Source organism: Anopheles merus, chromosome 2R, assembly GCF_017562075.2.
Source record: "Anopheles merus strain MAF chromosome 2R, AmerM5.1, whole genome shotgun sequence".
NCBI classification, from domain to species: Eukaryota; Metazoa; Arthropoda; class Insecta; order Diptera; family Culicidae; genus Anopheles; species Anopheles merus.
Window position 1 is genome coordinate 10,061,830 of NC_054082.1, and position 25,268 is coordinate 10,087,097.

A 25,268-nucleotide genomic window follows, 5' to 3' on the forward strand; every position below is an offset into this window, starting at 1 on the left:
GAAACAGCACAAGATGAGACAATGAAGAAAGTTGTCAAAGCTATAGAAAATCAGACATGGGGCCCAAACTTGGCACATTATCAGGCGTTCAGCAAAGAACTAGGAATTATACAAGGTATGGTTGTGAGAGATGACAGGATAGTTTTACCAGGAAAGCTGAGACAAAAAGCATTACATATAGCTCATGCAGGACACCCAGGAGAGGTAACAATGAAAAGAAAATTACGAGAGAAAATGTGGTGGCCATTTATGGACAGGGAAATAGAGTCGTACGTCAAAACGTGTAGTGGATGTGCAGCAGTAAGGAAAATGGGCACAGCAGAACCAATGATACGGAAAGAAATGCCTGAACGACCATGGCAAGACATAGCAGTAGATTTTTTTACGGTAAAAGAATTTGGAACGTTCCTGGTACTAGCTGATTATTATAGTAGATTTTTAAAAATTGTGGAAATGAAAAACATTACAGCAAGTAAAACTATTGAAGCTATGGAAACGATATGCAAAGATCAAACATTCCCCGAATCGATCAGGTGTGACAATGGGCCTCCATTTAGTAGTGAAGAGTTTAGATCGTATTGCAAAACAAAAGATATAAAGATAGTACATTCAATTCCCTATTGGCCCCAAATGAACGGACTAGTAGAGCGAAATAATAGAGGAATACTAAGAACATTAAGAATTGCAAAAGCACAAAACAGTGATTGGCGTAAAGCTATTGAAGAGTATGAACATATGTACAATACTACACCACATTCCATAACAGGTAAAGCCCCCCTAGAATTATTAAATGGAAGGCCAGTTAAGGGACTATTACCATCATTAAAACAGCAACAGATTGGAACCGCGACAAAGATGTGAAAGAGAGAGATGCGATACGGAAAATGAAAGGAAAAATCTATGCGGATGAGAAGAGACGATCCAAACCTTCTGACATTGAAGTAGGAGATATAGTTCAAATATGGAACTATCACCAAGGAAAGGCAGAGCCAAAATATGGAACTGAAAGATTTAGAGTCATAAAAGGGTTGGAAACGATACTATAGTAGTAAGTAATGAAGGAGTTAAATATCGCCGGCCTGTTGCACACTTATATAAGATTCCCCTGGTAGAAGCGATAAAAACAAAGAATTCACAAAATAGTAAACAAAAAGATGGTAACCAAAGTGTAGGTAAACGTCCAATACGAGTTCGAAGAATTCCAAATAGGCTAAAGGATTAAGATAATAGTTTTTTTTTTCTCTCTCGTATATCAATGTAAATATTAAAATACAATGTAAGTTTTGTAGTACTTTTGAAATTGGATTAACTTCAGAGGAGAAAAAGGATGTAGAGTTGCGTACAAGCAGTGTTGTATGCAAGAGAGAGAACAAACATAGAATGAGGGGAAGTGTGAGAACGTTGACTAAAAGAGAGGGAATTGTGGGAGAGAACATTGGTCACTGTTGGAAGTTTATAAAGAGAACGTTGGTGAGAATAGGCAGAGGGTGAATAAACGGTGACGAGGAAACATCAACGATACCGTGTTTATCATTTAAAAGAGGAGGATTCTACAGTTATAAGTTATCGTTACAATCTAACAATCTCGACTTTGCAGCGCACCTCTCCGTGCTGCAGTGGCGCATTCATCAGCCGTTCGTTCGCAACGGTTGCAAACGAGCCTCCTCCTTCACGTCACACCAACGATCTGTTTAAGGCTTTTGATATGTATATGCGATCGTTACCGTTCGTTGATCGCCACATTTTCCCCATCCTCGTCCACGTTGTTTTGCTGCCGTTTTTTTTGCACCATTTGGTCATTTGGTCGGAAGCAACAGATGGGGAAATGCTGTACAGAAACCTGGACGCATTGCAGCTGGTGCAGGACTGGACTGGACGCTGGCCGACTAGTGCTTCCAGTGGTGCGACGCTGTCACGGCCGTTGGCGTAGGGACGGCGGCGGTCGCTCCACTGTACTCGAGACTTTCGCTCGACTGTTCGCTGCCGTGGTGGATGTGATGGTGGTGATGGTGCTGCTGCTGCTGTCCTGACGGCTTCCGGCCAGTGTCTTCGTGCGATCCGGACGGTGCAGAAGATGCAGAGAGTGGAAGGTAGTTCGAGCTCGGCACGGGTGGCAGATATCCGTGGGCCGGTTTTGGCGGCGGGGGAAGGTACGCGTTGGTGGACGGGGGAGCTGGTGGCAGGTAGCCATGCTTGGCCGGCGAGTCGTAGCTGAGCTTGGGCGGGAACGGTGCCCCTTTGCTGACCGGGGGCAGGTACTGCAGCGAGGGCGCCAGATACGCGCCGGTGTGCGAGGTGGAGGGCGCCGAGATGGTTTCGTGCGTCGAGCCAAGGTAGGTGGACGGTTTGAAGGGCTTCTGGTGCGCACTGCTGCTGCTGCCGCTGCCGCCGCCTCCGACCGTAGAGTGGACGGAGGTGTGCAGGGGCGACACCATCGTGGCCGTCGTGGGCTGGTGTAGATTCAGCGTGGAGATGTACTTGTTGCCCGAGTACAGATCGCTGGCGGGGACGTTCGGGGAGCTGGAGTAATGGCGCAGCCCCTTCACACCGCTCGCGTACGACGGTTCGTGCCCGAGCGAGTGTGCCAAGTGGCCGTACGTGGAAGACGTCGACGTTGGACCGGCCGGTGCCGTAAGGGCGGCCGCTTGCGGAAGGCTCACGCCATGGGCGAAGCTGGCCACCTCCGGGTGGAACTTTAGTGGCATCGGTTTCAGGTGGAAAGCGCTGCTATCGAGCACGACCGAGGGGCTAGGGTGGCCAGCGTCCTGCTCGGGGAACGGTGATCCGTACGCGTAGCTCGCCGGGATGGCCTTGATCGTGAGCGGCCCCACCGAGTGCAGCTGTTTCAGCAGATCGGACAGCTCCTTCGAGCCGAAGCTGCTGCCGTACTTGAAGTGGGTCGGCTCGGGACCACCGAACCCACCGGTGAACTGGTGGCCCTGCCCGACCGCCGGTGCGAAGAACGCGTGCGAAGAGGCCGGCGTGTACTTGTAGCTGGTGGTGAGCGATGGCGCCGGACCGAGGTAAAGCTTGTGGCCACCGAACGAACCGTGCATGGGCGGGAAGGGCGAATGCTGCGGGATGCTGTAGCTGTACGAGCCGTGGCTGGTGGCCGGGGGTGCGTAAAACTCGCCGAGCGGCTGCGCATGGCCCGCGAACGAGTAGCGATGGTGGGACGGCTGGTAGTGCGGCAGTCCGTAGGCGCTGGCCACCTCGCGCTTACCGTGCGAGGATGCTTTCTTCGTTGCGGTGGTCGGCGGCTTGGACGGGCCGGATGGGTGTAGCTGTGGTGGCGGCGGCGGCGGCGGCTTGCTGGGCGTGCTGGCCACACCGTCGACCGGTTTGCCGCTGGCATCTTTGCTGGCAAGGACGGCTACCGCGAGCAGCAGCAGCAGCGAGGCTACCAGTTTAACGGCCTGGAAATGGGACAGGATGGGAAACACGTTTTATTTTGTAAACTGGTGCAAGTTCGGGTGCGTTATTGTTATGGTAATTAAAAGAGAGGGCGAAATGAAGGCAGCATCGAGAGAAAAGCAAAGGTTCGTCGCTTGTCAGTCGCGGACGGGTTTATGTCCTTAGCTCTTGAAATGATGGCCTAAGCGAGCAGATTGAATGTCACTACGGCAAGGTTAATGAGTGTCTAGCTCATCTCTAACTTGAGACAGTTTCGAACGACTGTGCTTCATGGACAGTTCGAGGAAAGTTGAACAAAAGAATCTGATTAATTATACTTAATGTTACGAAAAGTAAAATCTAAAAAAAAACCAAATTAAACACCACAAAACATATCAGGATCGAATTTCAAATGTTCGAATCGCAATCATCCTCTTGTACACGTCCATTTTCGGTTTCACTCGTTGGACACGCGATCGAGCAGGGGCACGCGAGGGAGGATTGTCTTGTTGTGACAATTTCACTCTAATGAATCACTTCCTTCTTTCGGTTCAGTGCGCTCTTCTCCCGCACACACACACACACGATCATACACGCACAAACTTTCAATCGATAATCCCATTCCGCTTTAATTGCAGCCTCACTAACCATTTTATCGCGTTACGCGCCGCTTCAAACACCGCTCTTCGGGAGGCTTAAAACTTTGCCCAAATTGCACTTTCTATCACGGTAAAACAATCACACATTTAACACGCGACACACACACACGCACGCACGCACAAACGCTTCTTATCTCCTCCTCCCAACACGCTCCTTATCACACGAGGGGGTTTTGTTGTTTTGTTTGGCTGGTAAATGTGAAAGGTTCGTCGCCTGCTGCTCGCTCGCGATGACCGATCTGCTTTCAATCACCGACCGCAAAGGAATGCTTCAAAGGCTGCCGAAATTCACCTGCTTATATACCACCACCAAACCGTCCAAACACGCTCATTGTGATCGTGTGTCGTGTCTCTTTTTTCTCCCCCTCCCCCGCGCGCGCCTATTGTGTTTGCCGCTGGACGGTCGCGGTTGGCGATTCTGCGAGGCACCGATGATCTTCAAAACAGCGTCCACCCAGCAGAGCACAATTGAAAGGTGGTGTTAGGAGGGTAACAGATGAACGGGTTAAGGGTGGGAAGGGGAGGACATACTGTCCACCGGTAGGGACAAAAGCGAGATTGAAAGGGACACTGGAATCGATTGAATCGTTGTGCACCTTATCTAAGCCCTTTTGTGCCCCACTCCGCCCAACCGCATAACCACAACGGTGGAATGTGTAGCACGTGATCGAGATTCCCCGTGCTGATTCCTTAGGCCACCTTCATTCTGATATCGGGCCTCAATTTCACTGGACGTCACAGGTTGGAGATGTCGGGGGGAAACCCCCTAGGGTTAAGGTAAAAGAAGAACACTTGCAATTGCATTTCCGGCCACGTGCTAATGCTCTGTTGGAGAAAGTGCTTTTTGGGGCCTTATTTAATGCCTTAATGCAACAGACGCGAAGAAGAAAAGGTCCCATCGTGCCTGATCGTGCTGTGTTCGTCAAATTACACTTCTAGCCCACTCACAGAAGATTACATGATCGCAAGTAGTATTGTTTACTACGCAGATTCGCCTAAAAACAGGCGTCATGGTTCGTCGCTTTGACGCGAGTTCCCACAATTTGTTCTAATTAAAGATCGTCCGATGGGCTTTTGTGTGGTGTCGTCGTTTTTGCAGATTCGTATCTTCCCGAGCACCACAAACAAGGAAGAGCTTCCTATGGCGAATCTATACCAACGCGAATGTTTACGACTAGAAAATTAAAAGCAACACTATGGGTGAAAAAAGTGAAACCTTCGAAACCCTCCGGTGCTGGGGTCGAACGCACAGGGCTCGAACCTTTGTTTTTTTCTCCTTCGACATCCAACGCACTCCTCCACAAAGCGAAGGGAAAAGCGCAACGCATCCACGGACGGATGAGTACGATCCGGGCACAGAAGACAGCAATAAAAAAGCCCAGCCGAAACGACATAAACCTCCCCCCCGCTCTCGATTGCTCCAATCAATCGCTGATTTATGTCGCTATTTGCCGGCCAGGGTACGCAATTGCAGGCGAGAAGGAAAGCAAACGCAACGCAGAAGAAAGCGCAAAACGAGGTGAGACATAAACCTCTTGGGGGCTGCTCTGGCTGGCAATAAGTGAGCATGATACAGGGAATGGTAAAATATGAACTGCTAACGTGCCACCGATCGTCGCGTGTGCGTAAAAATCTGTGCACGTTTTCCCGGGCCAGGAGGGTTGTGGTTGTTGTTTTTTTTTCGGGGATTTTTTTTTTTTTGTACTGTTTTGACGCTGTCTTTTGCTTCGATCATTTGAATTATGAATTCGTTGATCGTTTTGCGTGCAAGTTTTAATGGTTCACCGTTTTAACGAATGAAATGGGGAAGTTTATCCAAGAATTTGAGGTAAGCGATGCTACGTAATAGTTAAACAACTTCATTTCATAATTATTTGTGTTCCAAATGAGTATTTTTTTATCAAATTTGAAGAGCGAAATAGATGAAAGGACAACAATTTCAAATGAAACAGTTGGTGCCGTGACCAGGATATTAAACAGAACTTGTGTAAATCGTGTCAGATAAAGCATTTAACAGTAATGGCTTTACTGTATTGCCAGGATACGTCCAAAAAAATAACAAAAAGCAGCTTTTGTAATCAATATCACTCATTAGGCTACATGAATCTCTGATCGTAAATAATGAAACAGCTCACTCCACCAGATCTTTGCTTTCAACACACACACATACACGTATACAAAAGCGATCAATCTTGCTAGGATTGCTTGCCTCTTAATGGCCAGCGAAACACAACAACACATGTCAAACCATTCATGAACGAACGATCAACCAACTGATGGACATTTTACTGATCAAGATCGCCAACTCGGCAACTATGAATTTTGCAACACCAATTTTCCTTGCAGCCAATTTCCACCAGCGGCGGAAGTGTGCCACAGACCCGGGCTAACGAGCTGCTTAAGCTCAATCGAGACACCCAAAACATACCCTCCCTCGGCGTCGAAAGGCTCCAACATTAAAAACCAAAAAAAAAACCATACAGTCCAAACCAATTGCCCCGCCGATCATCATCATCATCGCGATCATGTGCGATCGCCGGACGGTTTAGGTGGACAAAATGGTTGTACAAATGGTTGCGCTGAAATCACCTCGTACCCTATTAGCGAAGGAAACTCTCGCACTCCGGTTCCGGTAGTGAAAATGCTCGTGATGCTCTTTGGGGAAGATCTTGGCAATGCGTTCAGGGTGCGATCGTTTGATTTTTTGAGTGTGTGTGTGTTTTTTTCCTTTGACCTGAAACAACAAGGCGGAAGGGTAAAAGAAGAAAGGAAAAACTCTTCAACCCACCGGTCTCTCTGTTCACCTTCACCGCGGTTGCGCGGCGAACGAAAACTCGAGCTCTCGAGCCAAAAAAATCGCAAAGAACCGAGAAGTCGAAATGACCCCCAGTTCACCAAATTACCGCCGGTTCGATCGCAGATCAATCATTCTCTCCATCACCACCCCCGACACGTCTCCAGCGGGGGGAGGATAGTAGAATTGAGGAAAGGACGAGACGGAGAAAGAGACCGATGATCGGTGAATGTTAGAATGTGAAGTGGTGATGCCCGGCATGATCGTCATCATCAAGATCAAACGTTGTGCAACAAACGACTGCCTTGTGTGTGGCAGGTTAACAACAATGTTTCGCTGCAGTTCCTTCTGCCTGCTTGTGCCCCCCTCCCCCCTCTCCTCCCCCAAAACACGGAAACGCTTGGCAGGGGGTAGAGCGTTCTCGGCGCGCTCCTGCACTATTCGCCCGATCTATCGCACGATCAAGGAAGCAAAAGAATCGCTTCCAGCTACTTTCGCTCGCAGCACATAAAGCAACAACCACGAAAAAAAGAGGGGTAAAAACGGGCAATGTTTTAATAGAGATTAATGAAAGCACCGGCTGGTCAGCTGGTCTGTGGCCTGCTGGGCGGCAAGCTCCGATCCGAAAAATGGTGCACCCAGATCATCTCGGGAAAGCATCGCCCCAGCATTCCCTTTGCCGTATGCAACGCGCTGCAATCAGTCAATTGGAGCGGTTGCGTAATAATTGTGGCAAACTGGTGGTCACTCAAAGTGAAATGGGTCGAAGCGTGGAATGGGCCGTTTCACTATTATGCATCACCATCATGCGGATCGTTTCTTTCTTCTCTCGCTCAACAGCCAGCGAGAGGGAGAGAGAGAGAGAGAGGGATCGAGGAGATTGATCAATGACGCCGGTCTAACATCGGTAAAAGAATGAGTGTTGCTTTTGTTTCTAGTGTTTGTGCCATTTGTACAACAGCACATGCGAATAATGAATAGTGGGACAATGTATTGCAGCTGAACACTTGCTCGTTGATCTCCCCTACTGCTCTCGTTATAATTGAAAACGCTCTGTCACTTTTCGCATACAACATTGAAGCAATTCCTCACATCCATCTTTTGTTATGATTTATAGTTAGGCAATCTTGCTTCGAACCAACAGCAAAGAACAAACCGATGGCAAACCCGAACCATTGCCCATCTTCTGTGGAACAGCTTTCGTCCGTTCCCTTTTTCTTTTAGACAAATAGATCCTAAAGCGAAATGGATTACAAAACTAGCATATTTCTGTGCGTGTGTTTTGTGTTGTTTAAAATCCTGTCCTCTTTACATTCATTCATCTCTACGTGAGGTTTAGGCGGCTCCCGTTTCCAAAACCACACAAGCATAACTTGTAACCGACTCACGCATTGGTCCAGCCGCACGTGGGACAGCAGAAAGTGTAGGAAAAAATAGAAAAAAGAAAAAGATGATTTATCATCCCCGTCCGATCTGGGCAAGCATAATAGCAATGCGTTGTTACGACAGTTTTGACGCGTCTACTAAAACAATAGGCACATGTTGGGGTAAACTAGGGGAGAAGGTCACTTTAACTGGCTGCAATTTTAAATTGCCCCTAGGATTTTACGCCACTTTTCACACAAATATGTTTTGATACTTCAAATTTATTGCTCCTGATGGCTTCCAGAAACGAGATTCAAATACATTTTGACTAGGTTTCACATTAGGTCTTAACATCTTTACTAAGATTAGGCAGTGTCTGACTTATCCATGAGAATAAAGCAACAAAATAATTCAAACTAACATCCTGTCCTGGAGAATTTGGTTACACTGGTCAATCACGCCAAGTACAAGCTGTTCGCTTGACTATACGCTCGTACTAAATGGCACCGGAGGCGTTAATAAACTAGTCCACTCCATGCCCAGCGATACAAACGTTGAGAAAACGGAACCACCGAGCGATACCTAATTTGCAAACAAACAAGAACAACAGGGGCAGCCCATAAACCCACTCATGGGCCATCGGCATTTACCCAGGCACTGCAAACCCCTCTCAAGGTTACCCGGGTGGGCGGTGGGTTGACATTGTCCCACCCAGAATATATGGGTTTTGATGGGGTTGAAGGAAACCATCACAAAAAAGCAGCTCATCATGACCCCACTGGCCACCGAAGCAGCAGCAGATTAACTCATGCTCCATCACTACGAATTGTCTGATTACGCCAAGGTCCGGCGGATAAGAATGGCAGACACTCCCCTTTCTGGGTGCGTGCGCCATCCATTGCTTCAAACATGTTTATCCATGCTGAAGGTTTTTGGATTGTTAGAAGCATGTCCTGTCGCTCCATTCTTTTCAGACAACGATAACCCCATTCGCTCACCAACGCTTTCAGCTTTGCAGCGATCCGCTTTCAAACAGTTGCAAGAAACGCCTCGACTCCAGTGCAGTTAACACAACTGCAACCCATCCCACTTCCTAGGAGGTTGCGCATCAATGGAGACGCGCCGGAAAATGCCGGCCCGATGCGCGACAGAGAAAGTATTGGATTGACGGAGCTAGGTGGAGAAAAGTGGCTCCAAAATACGGCGTGTTAGTGATTATTGTGCGTCGTAAAGCGATGAGCCGCGATCAATCGGAACAATTCGGGTGGTGGCAACGCACGTAGCTAAGAAAACAGCCATTGATTTTTTGTTAGTTTATTCAATCCACCTCCAAGCTAGGCGTTAGGACTCCTGCCATCCACCTCTTGCAAGCGCACACGCGTGACGTAACGTGAAAGGCTCTGGACACTTTCATCTTGCCCTGCTGAATGCGCGCACAAGGAATACGCATGCAACACGTGCGCAAGCATATCCAGCCTTCATTTCCAATGCTTATATGTACCCGGGAAAATTGATTAGTTTCGCTCGCCATTTTTGGGGGGAGAGAAGGCGAATTCGTCTGTTTGGCGAAATTGTCTAATCCATTAATTCGCCACCTATATCATCGCGTGACCTAATTTATACGCTACGTCAAGATCACACGGGAAGCAATTTAATAGCTGTGCGCCCATCGGTTACATCGATTTGATTTGGATTCGGTTTGGAGCAGAGAGGATTTTTTTTGTTGGAATATATTGTGTCATTTTGTAAATTTAAATACGCAATTGGTGGTCTAGAAATTGATGCAATTTGAATATCAATAGCTCGAATATATCTTTCACCACATGTAGTACCATGTTTATTATGTGCTACTTTCACTAACTTGGCTTAAGTTTAAATTGTTCAATCAATCAATCATAAAATAAAATAAAAACACCTTCAATTTAGAAATAGCTAAAAACAGGTGATCAACACCATTCCACAAACGTAAGAGGCGAATGAGGCCAATTGGCTCAAAGTCTCTATAAAAATGAAGAAAAAAAAACCACAAACCGTCAACCGACAGCAACGTTTAAAAAGCTGTAGTTCCGCTAGCTCCCGCCACTATCGCTACAAACCGAATCCGCGCAAGCGCGCTGCTACCAGTGTGGCCAGTTTTTTGCTGTTTTCGGTAGGAACGTCAAACTTTTATCGGTAGTTTTCGATAGAAATTTCAATTTGTATTACCAGTACGTCCAATTTCATTGAATCTCATGAAGTACAGACACAAGCCCTAGTGGTCAGTGTTGAACTTCTGGTTCTGGTCACTAGTGATTTCCATATTTAATATGGAGTATACTGCAATAAATCCTTTGGAGAATGGTTTTATGACTCTTCAGGCGAAAGAACTCCGCAGGAGCCAAAGCTTCTCTAAACAATACTAACAACAACAACATTTATGACTCTTCGGTCAGTAATATGAGATAACCTGTGATATTCGCCAGGATGAATGAATAATCGGTAGTTTTAGGGGCGTGATCTGTGAATCGGTAGACATATCAAAAATTGGTAGGAATACAGATAAATCGGTATTTCTGGTCACTCTGGCTGCTACTTCGGCAATGTTTACGGTCGCACGATTTGACAGTTCTCGAAGCATCTTCGTGTTTTTTTTTTGCTCTAACCGGAGCATGTTTATTATCTAATCGTCAGTATCATGTTGTGAAATAAGAGACTATCGAGCGCTGTTTTATCGAATCTTTACCACAAATAAGTTTTGTTAAGTTCAAAAGTTGATGTAACTTATACTAGTATAAAAGTGCTTCTTATCTCCCCCTCACCCTCACATACACAATGTCCCGTGCACAAGACGCCGTCGGTATTCTGCGGGGCCTCAAGATAGTGGCCGATGCCGTTGGCAAATCGCAATCCGAGTACGCCAAACATCTGTGGGCCAATTCAAGCGTGCGGGAGGTGCTGGAGCAGCAACTATCGACCGGCGAGCAGTCGGTCAAGCAAGTGCTGAACAATCCGGCCCAGGAGCTGGAAAAGGTTGGTGGCAAGCTGCGCGAAACGATCGAGCGGACGGCGGTTGTGGCGGAAGGCCTCCGGCAGCTGACCGCAGCGGCGATACCGAAAGTGGGCCCGCTTTCGCCGGATGCATTTCTGAACCAGCGCATTCCGTCCGCCGGAACCGTTGCCCCGCCCGGGTCGGAACCCTCGGGAGATATAGCCAGCCTGGACATTTCCAAGATTACCCTGAAGGAGCTGGAGTCGATACTGTCCGAGCACAGCAAAACTCGCGAGATAAAGCTAGGCTTAGACAACGGGAAACGATCCACCGCAAAGCATGTGGAACCGATCGTTGCAACAGAAAGCCCAGCGGTGGCAGCAGAATCACACACAGCAGCACCATCACAAACCACTCTACCTCCAGAGCCGGCAGCCCGCCTCAAGGAGCCGGCTCGTGAAACGAAAGCTTTTACACGCGACGAGCAGCAGATAGAGAAGATGTTGCATTTTGTTTCCTCCTACGATAAGAACCCGTCGGCGACGGTTCCACCGCCCGCCGTACCGCCGACAAATCCAGCACAACCGATCGAACTACCTCAGCTCAGCACGGTGGCCAAGCAGCGCAAAGTCCCTTCGTCACGCGTCGCACGACTCGCCTCGTTCGGTGGTCTGTTTGCCGGGCTCGGCCTGGGCACGGTGAACGAGCTGGCGAAGGGTGCCCTTGGTATTGGCGGTACGCTGGACGTGAAGCAGGCCCTGTTCAGTCCGACCAACGCGGAACGCATCGTCGACACGCTGTGCAAGGTGCGGGGCGCGGCGCTGAAGCTGGGCCAGATTCTGAGCATTCAGGATTCGAACATCGTATCGCCGCAGCTGGTGAAAGCGTTCGAGCGTGTCCGGCAGGCGGCCGATTACATGCCGGACTGGCAGGTGGAGCGGCAGCTCGTCAGCGAGCTCGGCCCGGACTGGCGCTCCAAGCTGCAGAGCTTCGACCAGAAACCGTTTGCGGCCGCCTCGATCGGCCAGGTGCATCGGGGCGTACTGAAGGATGGTGGCATGGAGGTGGCCATCAAGATCCAGTACCCGGGGGTGGCGAAAAGCATCGAAAGCGACATCGACAATCTTGTTTCGATGCTGAAGGTGTGGGACGTGTTTCCGGCCGGCGTGTTCATCGACAACGTGGTCGCGGTGGCCAAGCGCGAGCTGGCCTGGGAGGTGGATTACACGCGCGAGGCCGAGTACACGGAGCGATTCGCGCAAATGATACGCCACATGCCGGAGTATCGGGTGCCGCGCGTGGTAAAGGAGCTGACTTCGAAGAATGTACTGACGACGGAGCTCGTACCGGGCGTACCGATGGATCGGTGCTTCGACATGAGGTAAGTTTGCAAGGGAAAACTTACATTGGATTACGATTAATGGTTCCTCGGTTTTCCTCCAGCCAAGAACATCGTGATCACATTGCGTACTGCGTGATGAAGCTCTGCCTGAACGAGCTGTTCACCTTCCGGTGCATGCAAACGGACCCGAACTGGTCCAACTTCCTGTACGACGCGTCGACGAAGCAGGTGATGCTGATCGATTTCGGCGCGACGCGCTTCTACCAGAAGGCATTCATGGACGATTACTTAAGGGTAAGTAGGCACACATAAGCACCGCTCACAGTAATGTTTCTCTTAACCCCAAACCCGTTCGTTCGTTTGTTCGCCTTCTGTAGGTCATTATTGCGGCGACGAAAAACGACCGCCAGCAGATACTGGAGCTGTCGCGCAAGATGGGCTTCCTGACCGGCTACGAAACGCCCGCCATGGAGAAGGCCCACGTCGACGCCGTGCTCATCCTCGGCGAAGTGTTCAGCGTGCCGGGCGAGTTCGAGTTCGGTCGGCAGAGCACGACGAAGAAGATTGCCGCCCTGGTGCCGGTAATGATTGCGCATCGGCTCTGCCCGCCGCCGGAAGAGATCTACTCGCTGCACCGGAAGCTTTCCGGTGTGTTTTTGCTGTGCGCGCGGCTTAACGCCAAGATCGACTGTAAGCCTATCTTTAACGAGGTGATGCAGAATTACAAGTTTGACTAAAAACCATCCAGTACAAGGCTGTTGCCGGGCAATAAAGCAACCTGACTAAATAATCCGATTAACACAGTACGCAACAATGTTCTGGTTTAATCAAGCAACAAACGCTCTCCTCACAGTCATCGTATCCCTTTCTTCTTTATTCTTCGGTGGGTAATGCTACTAAAGTTTGCACTTGTTGCGTTGTTGTCGGTCGCTTTTTTCTATCGCTGTTCGTTTTCGTGCTGGTGAATTGTGTGTTGCAACACACTCTACCCCTTCCTCGCTCAGTGTTTCAGCTCAATGCCGTGCTTTTCGGCCGACTCCTTCAAACAGTTCATAATGTCCACCGCCAGCTCGCACCGATCGTCGTTCGCCACCTCCTTACAGTCGGCCGCAATCTCCTTCGCCAGCTCGATCTTGGTCTCGTCGCCCTTCATTAGCATCTTGGCGATCTCGATGAAACCGTCCTCCTGGAACGCTTTCCCGTTCGAGACGCCGAACTGTTCCTGCATGCAGCCGGCCAAACATTTCTGCGTGCGCGACTCGGGCATCTTATCGTTGACGAAACCCTCCACATCCTCGTCGGTGGCGCCCTCCTTCGTTTTGCACTCCGCCGCCAAACCGCGCAACATTTCCTTCGCCTGCTCGAGCTCCTCCGCACTGCCCGCCTACAGCCGGGAACGAATTTGTGAGACTGGGAACGCTCTTCGGGGATTCGGGGAGACGGGGAACGCTTCACTTACCTGCGCCCGACAGACCATTGCCGTGGCAAGCAGGGCAAAGTACAGGACCGCGCTGGACAGCTTCATCGTACACTTTACTTTTAGAGTCACAAGCACAAACTATTCACCGGCCAGCGTTCGGTGGGATTCTTTTATACATGGGAAGCGCAAAGATTCAATCTTTGGTGTCGCGGTTTTGGCCTGGCTGCTGCTGTTGATGCTTGCATGTGTGCTTGCCCCTGTTCCCCCCCCCCCCCACCCCCGCTCTACTCTTCTTATAGCGACAATTCACGCATCAGTTAATTATAAACATTACCACGTATCTGGCGTGTCCGATTTCCGTACGAAGTATCCGAACGGCCACGATGACGCGCGCCACGCTGCCTTCCTACCATACAGACACACGCGGCGACCACTAGCGGAGGGTCCACGTGTTTTGTGCGCCTGATGGAAACGATAAAGCGACTCGGTGGTGGTTGCTTTGCATGTGCGATGTCGGGACAGGTGTACATTACGAGTCGATTACGAGCTGGAACAGACGGTATTTCTTCCTGCTCTCGGGTCAACAGTCAACAGTAGCTAGCATCGTATAAGCATCGAGCTTACCCTTAAGGGTAAATCAAATCGATACATGAAGTGTATCACTATCTTGAGGGAAAGCTAGCGCGTACTATCTTCCAAACAATGTAGTTTGGATTGCAATCATCCGTAATTGAGAAATTTGTAATTGAGTCAACAGTTTAACGACTGTTGCCGTTGAAATTGTTTGCCGATAATGCTGATTGGAGCCAAGCACTGAGGTAGTTTGATAATTTTAAAGCGGGAATTTCAATTGAAGCTGTTTGCCTGTAAACAGAATCAGACCAACAGTGCGAACCAAGATGAGCCCTCGGTGATGTATATTTAATTTGGCTACCATAAGTAGCACTGGTATAAATACAGATACCGCCCAAGTGGAAGACAAAAAAGCGACAATCAGAAATACGGGCAAGTTTTGTGGAAAACCCTCCCACAAAAAACTATGAACTACAGTGTGGAGCTTTCGGAGCTGACGCATGGCGAGCTGTTTCACTTTGAGTTGAATCGACTGTTGAAATGGATCTGTAAGTTCCTTGTTTTTAACGGTACAATGTGGAGGATCCCTTAATCGTTTCTCATTTTGTAGTTCTACAGCATTTGGTAAGCTTTTTCTGCACCTGTATCGTGGTGGGCACAGGCAGCTCCGACCATTGGACAGCCTCTGCCGAACAGTTCCCTCATCCGGTAATGGTAGTTGCCCTTTCCTGCAACGACGAGCTCGACGTGCTGCTGAACGCTATCGAAAATGGATGCCAAGTAAGAGTATGAAGCTACAGCTACAGCTACGCAACAGTGTTCAAGTGTAGAATTAGCTTGAGAGTTGTTCATCTTTGCTTATGTGCGAACTAAGAATCAAAAGATCAAGCATCCTATCCAAGAAGAGTAATAGTAACAGTTCAAATTGGTTTGTTTGTTTTCAAGACCACAGCATTAGCTCTGTGTTTCGTGTATTCATTCGCGTGCACAACAAGCATGATTCATTGGCCCTGACATTCGTATTTCCGTGATAAGCCTCACGAGCCGATACCATCTCGCACGCGGAATTGTAATAATCCGATCCCGAGCTAATGACACACTCTGGATAAGTTCACATCCACCAACCGGACATTGCAATTGACTCTTCCCCCCTCTACTCCCATCGCTCCTCTGCAGACCTTCATTGTGGCCCAATCGACCGCGATCGAGTTTTTGGATGCGTTTCGCTACGTGCATGATCGTGCCACCGTTCGCTACCCGCACAAGCGTGTCATCATCCTAGCCGATGACGCAGACGTGCAGTGGCGACGAACCGTTTTCGAGCATGGTGCGTTTCGTGACGTGATGGATTGGCTGCTAGTACACCCCCAGCCGGATGGAAAGCGTGTCGATCTTCTGACGACTAGTTCAGGGCACGACGAGTGGATACCTTTGGCAAGTCACGACACATCCGTGCCGGGCATATTGCCTCGTACCGTCGAGCTGTTCCCGAACAAGCGCACCAACCTGTGGGGTCGCTCCGTACGGTTGGCCATCTTTAACTACGAACCGTACACGCTGTGGAGTGCGGTGGACGATGCCAACGATGCAAACGCCTTCTATCAACACAACCGGACGCTCGTCATCGACGGAACGGAGGCACGGTTGTTTGTTGAGTTTTGTGCCAAGCTGAACTGCAGCCTGGAGATCTCGCTGGACGAGGCGGGCGAGTGGGGCCAAATCTTCGACAACCGTACTGGGGATGGCATTATTGGGGCTGTGGTCGAACGCAGGGCTGACATTGGAGTCGGTGCACTGTACTCCTGGTACCACGAGTCGCTGTATCTTGCCCTCTCCAAACCGATCTCCCGTACGGGCGTTACCTGTATCGCACCGAAACCGCTGCCCCTATCCTCCTGGATGACAGCACTGCTACCCTTCTCGACCGTGATGTGGCTAGCCGTACTGGGTACCATCGCGGTGTCCACCGTGTGCGAGATGGTGGTCAGCTTCGTGACGCAAAAGTTCAACCCCAACAAGGTAAGATATGTGTGCGATGTATGGAAGTCAAAACTGATCCGCTCCATCCTCTCTCTCACACGGTTGCTCCACTGCCACCTCCAATAGATGCATCGGGTAGACGCCTGCGAGTCCATAATGGCGATCATCTCCATCTTCATACTGCAGGCCGTGTTAATACGCACCACCCGCAATCCCTACTGCTCGCAGATGATCCTGATCGGGTCGATCCTGTTCGTCGGCCTCATGATCGGCAACGCGTACAGTGGTGGGCTGGCCAGTGTGATGACGGTGCCACGGTTTGAGAAATCCATCGATACCGTGCAGGATCTGGCGGATCGCAATCTACGCTGGGGCTCGACACACGACGCGTGGATCTTTTCCATCCAGCTCGCAACGCAGGTCAGTGTCCTGACGAGGCATTAATTCCACCGAGGTTGATTCTCGACACACCTTCCACACTCCCCACCCAACAGCCCACGATAGTGAAGCTGCTGGAGAGCTTCGTCACCTACCCGAAGGATGTGCTGCACGAGCACGCGAAGCAGCGCAACCTGGCGTACAGCATCGAGCGGCTGCCGTACGGACACTATGCCGTCGGGGACTACATCACCGACGTGGTGTCCAGCAACTTCGAGATCATGCTGGAGGACATCTACTGGGAGAACTGTGTGGCGATGGCCACCAAAACCTGGCCGCTGATGGACGAGCTGGACGAGCTGACGTTGCGCATTTTCCAGAGCGGAATTCAACGCTACTGGGAACTGGAGGTAAGCTGGCAGGTGTCGGAGAGATTCTTATGTACACGCTGGGGCTGACGACACATACACAACACCATCAATGGCTGGGAGGAGGTGTTACTTGGTGTGTGGTCAAGCAGTCCTTTATCGTCGTGCCGGACAGGGACGGCTGCTGTCACCATCGCTCCCTAATGCGCATGTATACTGACAGCTACAGACGATAGGTCAACCCCCATTCACGAGGCGCTCGAGTTTTGGGCCAAGTATCACCCTTCGAACATGGACGACAAACTTCCCGTGGGCCATTCCATTCCTGCACGGGAGACCTTCTCAAAGCACACCACTCTTCAAACACTAATTCATCTTCTCCCGTTTTGCATCCGGAAAGGTGGTGACCAAGTTTGCCGATAATAAGGTCCAGCACGCCATCTCGACGTCGCGTCATTTCGACAACCCGGGCCCGATACCGCTGCAACCGTCGCACCTGGTCGGAGCGTTCTTTCTGCTTGCCGTGGGACTTGGCCTCGGGACGGTGTGCCTACTGCTCGAGCTACTGTGGCACAGATTAACCGCTACCAATGATGGAACAGGCATGGCCAGGAGAAGTGAGACACCTTAGACAAAACGCCTCATGCTGTCGTACCGTCAACGAAGGACACCCTCCAGCAGGTAGCAAGCAGCGTTGTTTCCGCGTACCCTTTCATTATGAGGGGATGAAATGAAAGCAAATAATTTCTCCCCTCACAAAAAAAAGGAAAAGCAATCCAGAAACTATTCCTCCCTCACGCACGTACGATGACTCGCCATCACACACCCCAAGCTGTGCGGCAACCGTACTGATCGTGGATTGCGGGTATTGCGTGGGTCGCAGCGCAGTAGATAAGCGCATCTAGATTGCGTGCAAGGACGAACACACGAATTTCCCATGCAACACCTGCAGTTTTGTTCGAGGAGTTTGGGGCACCCCGGGAAAGGACGTGGTTGTGTTGGTTGTTGTTAGTCCTTTGTGCGGAGGGGCCCAACTTGCAAGGTTCGGATTGCTGTGGGGTGGCCCGTCGGGAGAGAAATAAAACACTTTCCACCCCAAGGGGATAAAACAGCATTTGTTGGCAACGACGACAAGGGACAAAGTACGTGTGAAGTGCCGTAGATGCAGACATTTATTGGTGGTGTCAATTATTGTCCGCTCTGAAGGTAGCTGATGATGATGGGACGTTTCGTTGAAGGTGGGAGAAAGTAATAAAAAACAGGTTTAGATAAAGTGGCTTTGGGAATTCAATGACGACGAGGGCTTAATTCATCCGAGCATTAGGCTAACAATTTAGATCCATTTTGTGGTGTACTATCTATGCATCTGTCATAGGAATTTGACTCAAAGTTCAACCTCAACAATCTGTTTAGGCGTAGAAAATAATCACTTTAATTGATAAAGTATGACTACACAAGTACGGTACCATTCTACAATAAACCAAATGACAGGATATGTTGCAAGGTTAGTGAATAGAAACACATAAATTATTAAAACAACGACAACCCCGTAAATATCCTGTCTACATCGGTTTAATGCTATAACAGTGTAACCGTTGTTCCAGCAATGATGACGCAGTTGCTCAATAGTTACCCATCATCTAGCACCGTCGCCCATCAATTGCAAAAGGGAACATCCAGCCCTTCCCGTAATGCTGCACACACTGTGCCACCTTTCGCTCGATTCGCTTCACTGCACCTGCTGCGGCATAAGCGACGCGTGGGCCAGCATGAAACAAATGCTTCGCGGGACATATGTCAACGATTGCTAACGTTTCGGTGCAGAGACGACTACGGAGGCCGAATTCCAACCAGCGCTAGGCTTGCCAAGGCTGAACCATTCGCACACGTGCTGAGGTCAAAGTTTGCTCCCATTACTACAGGAGGCTCGCTAAGAAGCCCTATGCTAATGACGGCCTTTTTTCTATGTCCTTTCCTTGCCTCGTCGGGCACTCAGGCAGACGGTCGTCGGCCAGAGGAATGACCGATACACGCACTACAATGGCTAGAGCTGCGGGGACTACACATAATGACGTCATAGTGTCCTGCTTTCCTTGCATAGAGCACCCGCAAAAACACCCGACCGGATGTAGTACTATATAAAGGACCTCAACTTAAAGGACAAACACACACACACACTCACAAAATCCGTTCCGTTTGCTTGCGTTCCCGTGCCGTTGTAGTTCGTTTTTAGGGACCCCTTGTTCCTTCTTTTAACACCTTTCTCACTCTCTTGCTCTTATTTGTATGTAAAATTCAGTTCTCTCTTCTTGTCCCTTTCGCAAGCAGGTCCGGATGAGGTCCTTGTGTGTTCATTTTTTATTCATTACCGTTGGCTCGCTGGAAAAACTCAGTCAATGGAACGAGCCCAAACGGGGGGGACTTGAGAGGGGAAGAGAAAGGAGAATAATGGCTAGAAGCTGGAACATACCGCGCAGGGCGTCCTGCTACCAATGTCCCAGTGCACGGCCACACTTCCGTTGTTTTCCTCTTCTCTTTCCCTTCTCCTCTATACAGGCTACCCATAGGTTACAGCGGTCTTTGCTCAACCGTTAAACAATTTTAAACGTATGCACGAACGCATAGCCCCAGGACTGTGTCCGCATTTGTGTGTGTATGTGTTTTTAAAGAGACCCCCACCACCACCACCAAACACGCACACATGATGCATTGAAGCAACGCCAACGGGGAACAGAAATTATGTCCACTCGGGAGCGGGCATTAGAGCGGGACGACCTCTACCATACACTTCATCGAAACAACGAAAAAGGACATCTGCCGAACCGGGGGACCAACGATCGAACCACACACACAAATAGGCACACCAAAGGAAAAGTGTACGCACACATTGGACCCTCTTGGCCGTCGGAGAGCGGAGATGCTAGAGAGCAGCTAGTGCACACAATCTAGCAGGACAGAACGTACCGCACCCGTCTCGGGCACCGCACGGGACGGTCAACTCGGGAGAAAGCGACGAACCCCCGCCGCGACCGCCCAAACCTGCAGGCAAGAACGGGACGAACAGTGATTGCTCTGGAACTGGCCCTGACCACTGGCTGACCACACGGGACCCAGGCACCCAGGCGAAACCCTTTGTCCAGTCGGTCGTCGTGTCCGAAGTGGCTGCCAGCACAACGGTGCTACGTGTCCGTTAGCGGTTAAAGGCGCGCGCGCACAAAGCAGCGCCAGTGAAAAAAAGTGGTAGAAAATCTATGACCCTTACCCCCCCTCCCCTTTTCCACGGACCCCTTTCCCTTTTCCGTGCGGGGGGTTGTGAAAGCGTCCTGCCTGCGTCGAAACAATGTTCCCTTCGAATGGTTGGCAAATGAGATGCCGTGAAAATGGCGACAAGATACACGGGGTTCTCTAGGTTCTCTGGATTCAAGCGCTTTCAGCAGCAATCGATGAACGGTGTCCAACGATCAAATCGTTACGGCGTTACACTGGACGTGGCGTGGCGTGAGTGAGTGACGTTAAGTGCTGTGTGGGTTCTTTTCACCGTTTGAAAATTTGTCATCGATCCCTCTCGAACGCAAGAATTTCCATGCGCGCTGTCGATGTTCGAATTACCGATGACTTGTTAAGCATCTAATTGTGAAGCTTTGTGACCAGGAAACTAGTGATATTGGTGTTTTATCGCAAGGAATATCTGTGTGTGTGTGTGTCTTGGAGTGTAAAAAGTGAAGAAAATTGCACTCCGGGAACGCGTTATGCTCGATTGTGTGAATAATTAATAACGGCGGCCTCGATTGGGATTGGGAGCGCTTACGCCATCATCCTGCAGTGTGACGGTAAAAGTGAAGCGTAAAAACCCAGTCCTCAATGCATGTGAACCAATGGTGCGTTTGTGTGTATGGAATAGCATAAAACCATCGTTTGAATATCATGGCATTTGTTCCCAGTGACTCCAACGACGGATTAATAGCCTCGGACCATGTACGCAGTGCGGAATTTCTCCTATCGCTAGGATAAAGGTAGTGAAGCAGCAGCAGCAGCAGCAGCAGCAGTATATTTGCTCGGGCAGTTTGGTTCTTCATAGCATCTACCACTACCCCTTCTTCGCCGTGTGCAAAGATTGAAATTGGTGCAAACGCAAGCATCGTTAGAGAAGGCGGGGTCCCGTCTTCTCTCGGGTATACGCCATCGCACCATGACGCAACTGGAGGATGACGACCTTTTGAACAATTTGCTCAAAATCCCGGGCACCATCATCATCTACAACAATGATATGAGCTGTAAGTGCGACTTGAAGCGGTGTTTTATCTGTTTTTTTTTTTTGTAATTGTCGGAGGTGGCAGCTGGTCTAGTTGAATGGTTCGCCGGTATCTACAAGGTCAAAAGTGAATCTGTTCCCATCCTTCCCGTTTGACACAAGGACCGAGGGAAGAGTCTTGATAAGATCCGTATTTCTGATGATCATGTAGAACGCTCAAACCTTCTAAAACGAAAAAAGAAGAAGAAGAGCCGAACTTAAAACGCGTCTTAATTCTTCCAATTCCAATATTCAATATAAGTTGCGCAATATCCATAAGTTCCTAAACTGTCCATTCTCTGCTAGTCAGTCCTTCACAAGAACGACGTTCTTTTACAAGAACCATTCCAAAATGACATACAATAGCAAATGTGTCTAACTGATTGCTGAATAATTGCCCTTAGCTAAAGGAGTACTTCCACGTCCAATTGCACCTCTCGTAGCTCCTAAGCCCACCCCTTCTTACGAATCAATTTCCCTTTTGCAGCCTACGATTACGTGCTAAACGCCCACAATGTAACGCTCCCGCTGACACCGGCCGCCTCCACCGCCGGTTCGGCCACATCGGAACAATCGGTGGACGACCTGAACAGCAGCGCATCGATCGATGCGGACGTGACATCTTCGCCAGGTCCCACGAACCAGGCCGGATTTTCGCACCTGCCTTGCGTCAGTTCGCCCATCTCCGTAGCGCTCGACACTCCTGCCAGCTCGGAACTGGACCAGAGCTTTGGCAGTGTGGAAACGGCCGGAGTACCGGGTGTATCATCAGCAACTGGAGATGCCAATGGAACCGGGTCGCTGCTCGCTGCGACCGCGGAAGACATCATCGAGGGAGACGAGCTGGAGTACGAGGAGATGGAAACCGGAACGCTAGAGGAAGCGCGCGAAGGGGAGGAGGACGACGATGACGATTCCGAGCCGGAGCTGACCAATCTGTCCTGGCTGACGGAGCTGAAGAACATCACCAACCTGACACCGTCGGACGCACCGCTGACGGATTTGCCAACGGCACGGTTTAACAAATTTATCGCCCAAGTACGAAGGTAAGTGTGTGCGTGTGTGTGAGAGAGAGAGAGTCTCAGTGTAGCCCAGTTGGCGACACCGTGGTAAGAGTAGGGCCCATATCTTCGGCACCATATTCTATATCCGTCCGCAACTGCTTTCGCCATTCGCCAGGAGCCGGGAGACGTACGACAAGCGCAAAGAGCAGTACACGTCGCTGGCGAGCTCGCTGGAAAAACCACCCTTCAACTATGCACAAATCATCGCCATGGCCATGCTGGAGGAGGGCCGCATGACGCTCAAGCAGATATGCAAATGGATTCAGGAAAAGTTTGCCTACTACAAGGTGCACAAAAACTGGAATGTAAGTATCGCACAAAGGTGCTCGCGATGCGTTCCTGCGACGGGTTTTTCATTTGTTTATTTTGCTGCATTCTTTCCCCTCGTCCACCGTCTTCCCCCGCCGTGCCATCAGAACTCTATCCGGCACAATTTGTCGTTGAGTTTTTTCTTCACCAAAGTACAACGGGCCAAAGACGAGAAGGGCAAGGGAGGCTACTGGGAGCTGTCGATGGATGTGTCAAAAAGCGAACGGCGCCGGGTGCGCGTTCGGCAGCGGAACAAAGCAGCCGGCAGCAATGGCGTACAGTGCAATCGGCGAACGCTGGCGTCGGCACGGTTCGATTCTAAGGGATCGTCGAACGGACCATCCGACTCTGCTGGCACTACTAATAATAACAACAACGAGCAAACGGTTAACAACAATCTTCCCAAGTATCCAACGGTGTCGGTAAGCGATACGGCGCCGGAAACGATCGCAACTACCACCACCAGCTCATCACCTGCGGCCACGAACGAATGCGTTTCGCTGGGTGACTCGATTGGATCGCACCGGGAACAACAGCTGACCACACTAGACAGCAACAATAACAACTGTTTAGAGCAGCAGCAGCAGCAGCAACTACCAACATCCGGTCCCTTACAGGTACAGAACGTGATGATCGATATTATCGACAACTACAGCAAGTCGACGATCGATACCACTGTGCTGCCAGCAGTAGCACCCACCCTATCCGGTGCACTGCAACTGTCCGGCGAAACACACCTGTCTACCCTGCAGCCGGTCGCGGAGCTACCGGTCAACGAGGAACAACTGATGCGGGCCAGCGCCATGGTGGACGGTTGTACGATCAACTTCGATTCCATCATCAATGGCGAAACTGGGGCCAGCATTTTCAGCAATCTCAACGTGGATGAGGTAAGCGGCAGTGCCGTTGAGGTACTATTACTAATATTAATGGATCAATGCCTAATACGATCACTTACCTGCAGATCTTCTCCGACAACGAGATACCGCAGCCAGCGAACGACGATATCATTGTGCCATTCTTCAGCAACGTCCAGCAGGTCCAGGCCGGCCCGAACGTGGTCGTCGAAACGATACCGTACTATCTGCCCGACATGGGCCACTTCGACGAGAGCGATTTCGGCAATCTGATCAACATCAACGAACAGGAGATTAGTGACGAGTTCCTCAACGAGCATGGATTTCTTTAGGAAATTCCCGGGCAGGATGTTCAGGGTTTTCGGGGACCGAAGAAGTTAGCAGCCTTTTTTGTGGGTCAGTGGGATTTAAAGTAAGTCTTGTCTCTATTTCTCTCAAGCCCCCAGTGTCCATTCCGTCCAGGTAGTAAAGTTAAGTAGGGAAACATGTCTAGTCTCGTCCAATATGGGCGTAAAGCTAAAGCAGCCGAATGCAGTCCACACTGCATGCAGCGCGCTCACTTAGCATTAGAAATAGCAGAGTAAGTACAAGTGCAGCGGTTATAACTAGTGATGTGCTCTTTGGAGCGCACCCACGACTCCGATCTGACTCCGGCTATTGTTATTCTGATTCCAACTCCGGCAACATCCGAACCACTAGTTTCTCCCGGATTCGGAATCGTCTGGAGTCGTCCAAAGTCGTTCGGAGTCGCCCTGAATCGTCCGAAGTCGTTAGGAGTCGTCCGGAGTCACCGAAAACGTACGGAGTCGAATAGAGTCGAGTCATTCTTGAGTCGGAGTCATTCGGAGTTGTCCAGAGTCGACCGGAATCGGACTTGGTCGGAGTGAACAGGAGCCTTCAGGTGTAATGTAATTGTGATCAGGCGTATCATTTCGTTGTGTTCTTTTGTATTTCGACTACAACCGTCCGTTCCTACAACCGCACGACTTGGCCTCCAACCGATTCCGGACGACTCCAGCGACTCCGAACAGCTCCGAACGACTCCGGCCGACCCAGAACGACTCCGGCCGACCCAGAACGACTCCGGGCGATTCCGGGCGATTCCGGACGATTCCGTATGACTCCGGACAAAGCTGGACAGACCTACCTTTCGGAGTGGATTCCTAAATTATCGGGCGGTTTTTGCCAACTTTACCCTGCCCTTAACACTAGTTATAACGCGGAATGGTGGTGCAACTCTAGCATGCTCGCCTGATGGGACAGGTTTGTACTGGGAAAGCCACAGCGACAGGCACTATTGTAGCGCTACAGTCTTTTTAGTCGTGTACCATTCTTTGAACCATTCTTCGATTCGCAAACGAGTTTGCTCTTCGTCATCTGTAAATACGTATTAAGTGCATGGATAAGTGATCGATAGAGAATGATCCAATAAAACCGTTTTCATTTCATCAGACAGTTGGTTCAGTTGGTAAATCCATTTCGTTTCATGATCCGGTAAGTAGTTTCG

General features: G+C 50.0%; 5 protein-coding genes across 6 annotated transcripts; 3 read left to right on the top strand and 2 right to left on the bottom strand.

Moving 5' to 3' along the window:
* Positions 1 to 1,492: 1,492 nt before the first annotated feature.
* LOC121587933 (extensin-like) lies at positions 1,493 to 24,027 on the bottom strand. Its single transcript, XM_041905297.1, has 2 exons — positions 23,863 to 24,027; positions 1,493 to 3,416 (listed from the first exon to the last, which is right to left on the bottom strand). Exon 2 carries the CDS (start codon positions 3,054 to 3,056, stop codon positions 1,887 to 1,889), a length of 1,170 nt encoding a protein of 389 aa, XP_041761231.1. The 5' UTR covers positions 3,057 to 3,416; positions 23,863 to 24,027; the 3' UTR covers positions 1,493 to 1,886.
* Positions 10,837 to 13,327, top strand: LOC121587930 (atypical kinase COQ8B, mitochondrial). Its single transcript, XM_041905292.1, has 3 exons — positions 10,837 to 12,560; positions 12,623 to 12,815; positions 12,899 to 13,327. The coding sequence occupies exons 1-3, from the start codon at positions 11,023 to 11,025 to the stop codon at positions 13,256 to 13,258; spliced, it is 2,091 nt and encodes a 696-aa protein (XP_041761226.1). The 5' UTR covers positions 10,837 to 11,022; the 3' UTR covers positions 13,259 to 13,327.
* Positions 13,338 to 14,092, bottom strand: LOC121587934 (general odorant-binding protein 19d-like). Its single transcript, XM_041905298.1, has 2 exons — positions 13,981 to 14,092; positions 13,338 to 13,905 (listed from the first exon to the last, which is right to left on the bottom strand). Exons 1-2 carry the CDS (start codon positions 14,044 to 14,046, stop codon positions 13,522 to 13,524), a joined length of 450 nt encoding a protein of 149 aa, XP_041761232.1. The 5' UTR covers positions 14,047 to 14,092; the 3' UTR covers positions 13,338 to 13,521.
* Positions 14,413 to 18,768, top strand: LOC121587931 (probable glutamate receptor). Its single transcript, XM_041905293.1, has 6 exons — positions 14,413 to 15,062; positions 15,125 to 15,294; positions 15,691 to 16,533; positions 16,621 to 16,914; positions 16,989 to 17,282; positions 17,641 to 18,768. The coding sequence occupies exons 1-6, from the start codon at positions 14,981 to 14,983 to the stop codon at positions 17,869 to 17,871; spliced, it is 1,914 nt and encodes a 637-aa protein (XP_041761227.1). The 5' UTR covers positions 14,413 to 14,980; the 3' UTR covers positions 17,872 to 18,768.
* LOC121587932 (forkhead box C1-A) lies at positions 20,046 to 25,202 on the top strand. Of its 2 annotated transcripts, XM_041905296.1 has the most exons (6): positions 20,046 to 21,118; positions 21,182 to 21,514; positions 22,019 to 22,577; positions 22,711 to 22,900; positions 23,012 to 23,794; positions 23,869 to 25,202. In XM_041905296.1, exons 2-6 carry the CDS (start codon positions 21,430 to 21,432, stop codon positions 24,091 to 24,093), a joined length of 1,842 nt encoding a protein of 613 aa, XP_041761230.1. In that variant the 5' UTR covers positions 20,046 to 21,118; positions 21,182 to 21,429; the 3' UTR covers positions 24,094 to 25,202. The 2 variants fall into 2 exon arrangements, with proteins under 2 accessions (XP_041761230.1, XP_041761229.1); XM_041905295.1 differs by having other exon boundaries at positions 20,046 to 21,514.
* The last annotated feature ends 66 nt before the right edge of the window (positions 25,203 to 25,268 follow it).

What these genes read in the sequence shown, in the direction of transcription:
- LOC121587932 (XM_041905295.1), top strand. Translation starts at nt 21,430, where the DNA reads ATGACGCAACTGGAGGATGACGACCTTTTGAACAATTTGCTCAAAATC. An exon ending in CTACAACAATGATATGAGCT is followed by an intron (nt 21,515 to 22,018) that starts GTAAGTGCGACT and finishes TCCCTTTTGCAG; the next exon opens with CCTACGATTACGTGCTAAAC. An exon ending in GCAATCTCAACGTGGATGAG is followed by an intron (nt 23,795 to 23,868) that starts GTAAGCGGCAGT and finishes ACTTACCTGCAG; the next exon opens with ATCTTCTCCGACAACGAGAT.
- LOC121587933 (XM_041905297.1), bottom strand. Translation starts at nt 3,056, where the DNA reads ATGCACGGTTCGTTCGGTGGCCACAAGCTTTACCTCGGTCCGGCGCCA.
- LOC121587934 (XM_041905298.1), bottom strand. Translation starts at nt 14,046, where the DNA reads ATGAAGCTGTCCAGCGCGGTCCTGTACTTTGCCCTGCTTGCCACGGCA. An exon ending in CAATGGTCTGTCGGGCGCAG is followed by an intron (nt 13,906 to 13,980) that starts GTAAGTGAAGCG and finishes TCCCGGCTGTAG; the next exon opens with GCGGGCAGTGCGGAGGAGCT.
- LOC121587930 (XM_041905292.1), top strand. Translation starts at nt 11,023, where the DNA reads ATGTCCCGTGCACAAGACGCCGTCGGTATTCTGCGGGGCCTCAAGATA. An exon ending in GATCGGTGCTTCGACATGAG is followed by an intron (nt 12,561 to 12,622) that starts GTAAGTTTGCAA and finishes GTTTTCCTCCAG; the next exon opens with CCAAGAACATCGTGATCACA. An exon ending in TCATGGACGATTACTTAAGG is followed by an intron (nt 12,816 to 12,898) that starts GTAAGTAGGCAC and finishes CGCCTTCTGTAG; the next exon opens with GTCATTATTGCGGCGACGAA.
- LOC121587931 (XM_041905293.1), top strand. Translation starts at nt 14,981, where the DNA reads ATGAACTACAGTGTGGAGCTTTCGGAGCTGACGCATGGCGAGCTGTTT. An exon ending in CTATCGAAAATGGATGCCAA is followed by an intron (nt 15,295 to 15,690) that starts GTAAGAGTATGA and finishes GCTCCTCTGCAG; the next exon opens with ACCTTCATTGTGGCCCAATC. An exon ending in AACGCTACTGGGAACTGGAG is followed by an intron (nt 17,283 to 17,640) that starts GTAAGCTGGCAG and finishes GCATCCGGAAAG; the next exon opens with GTGGTGACCAAGTTTGCCGA.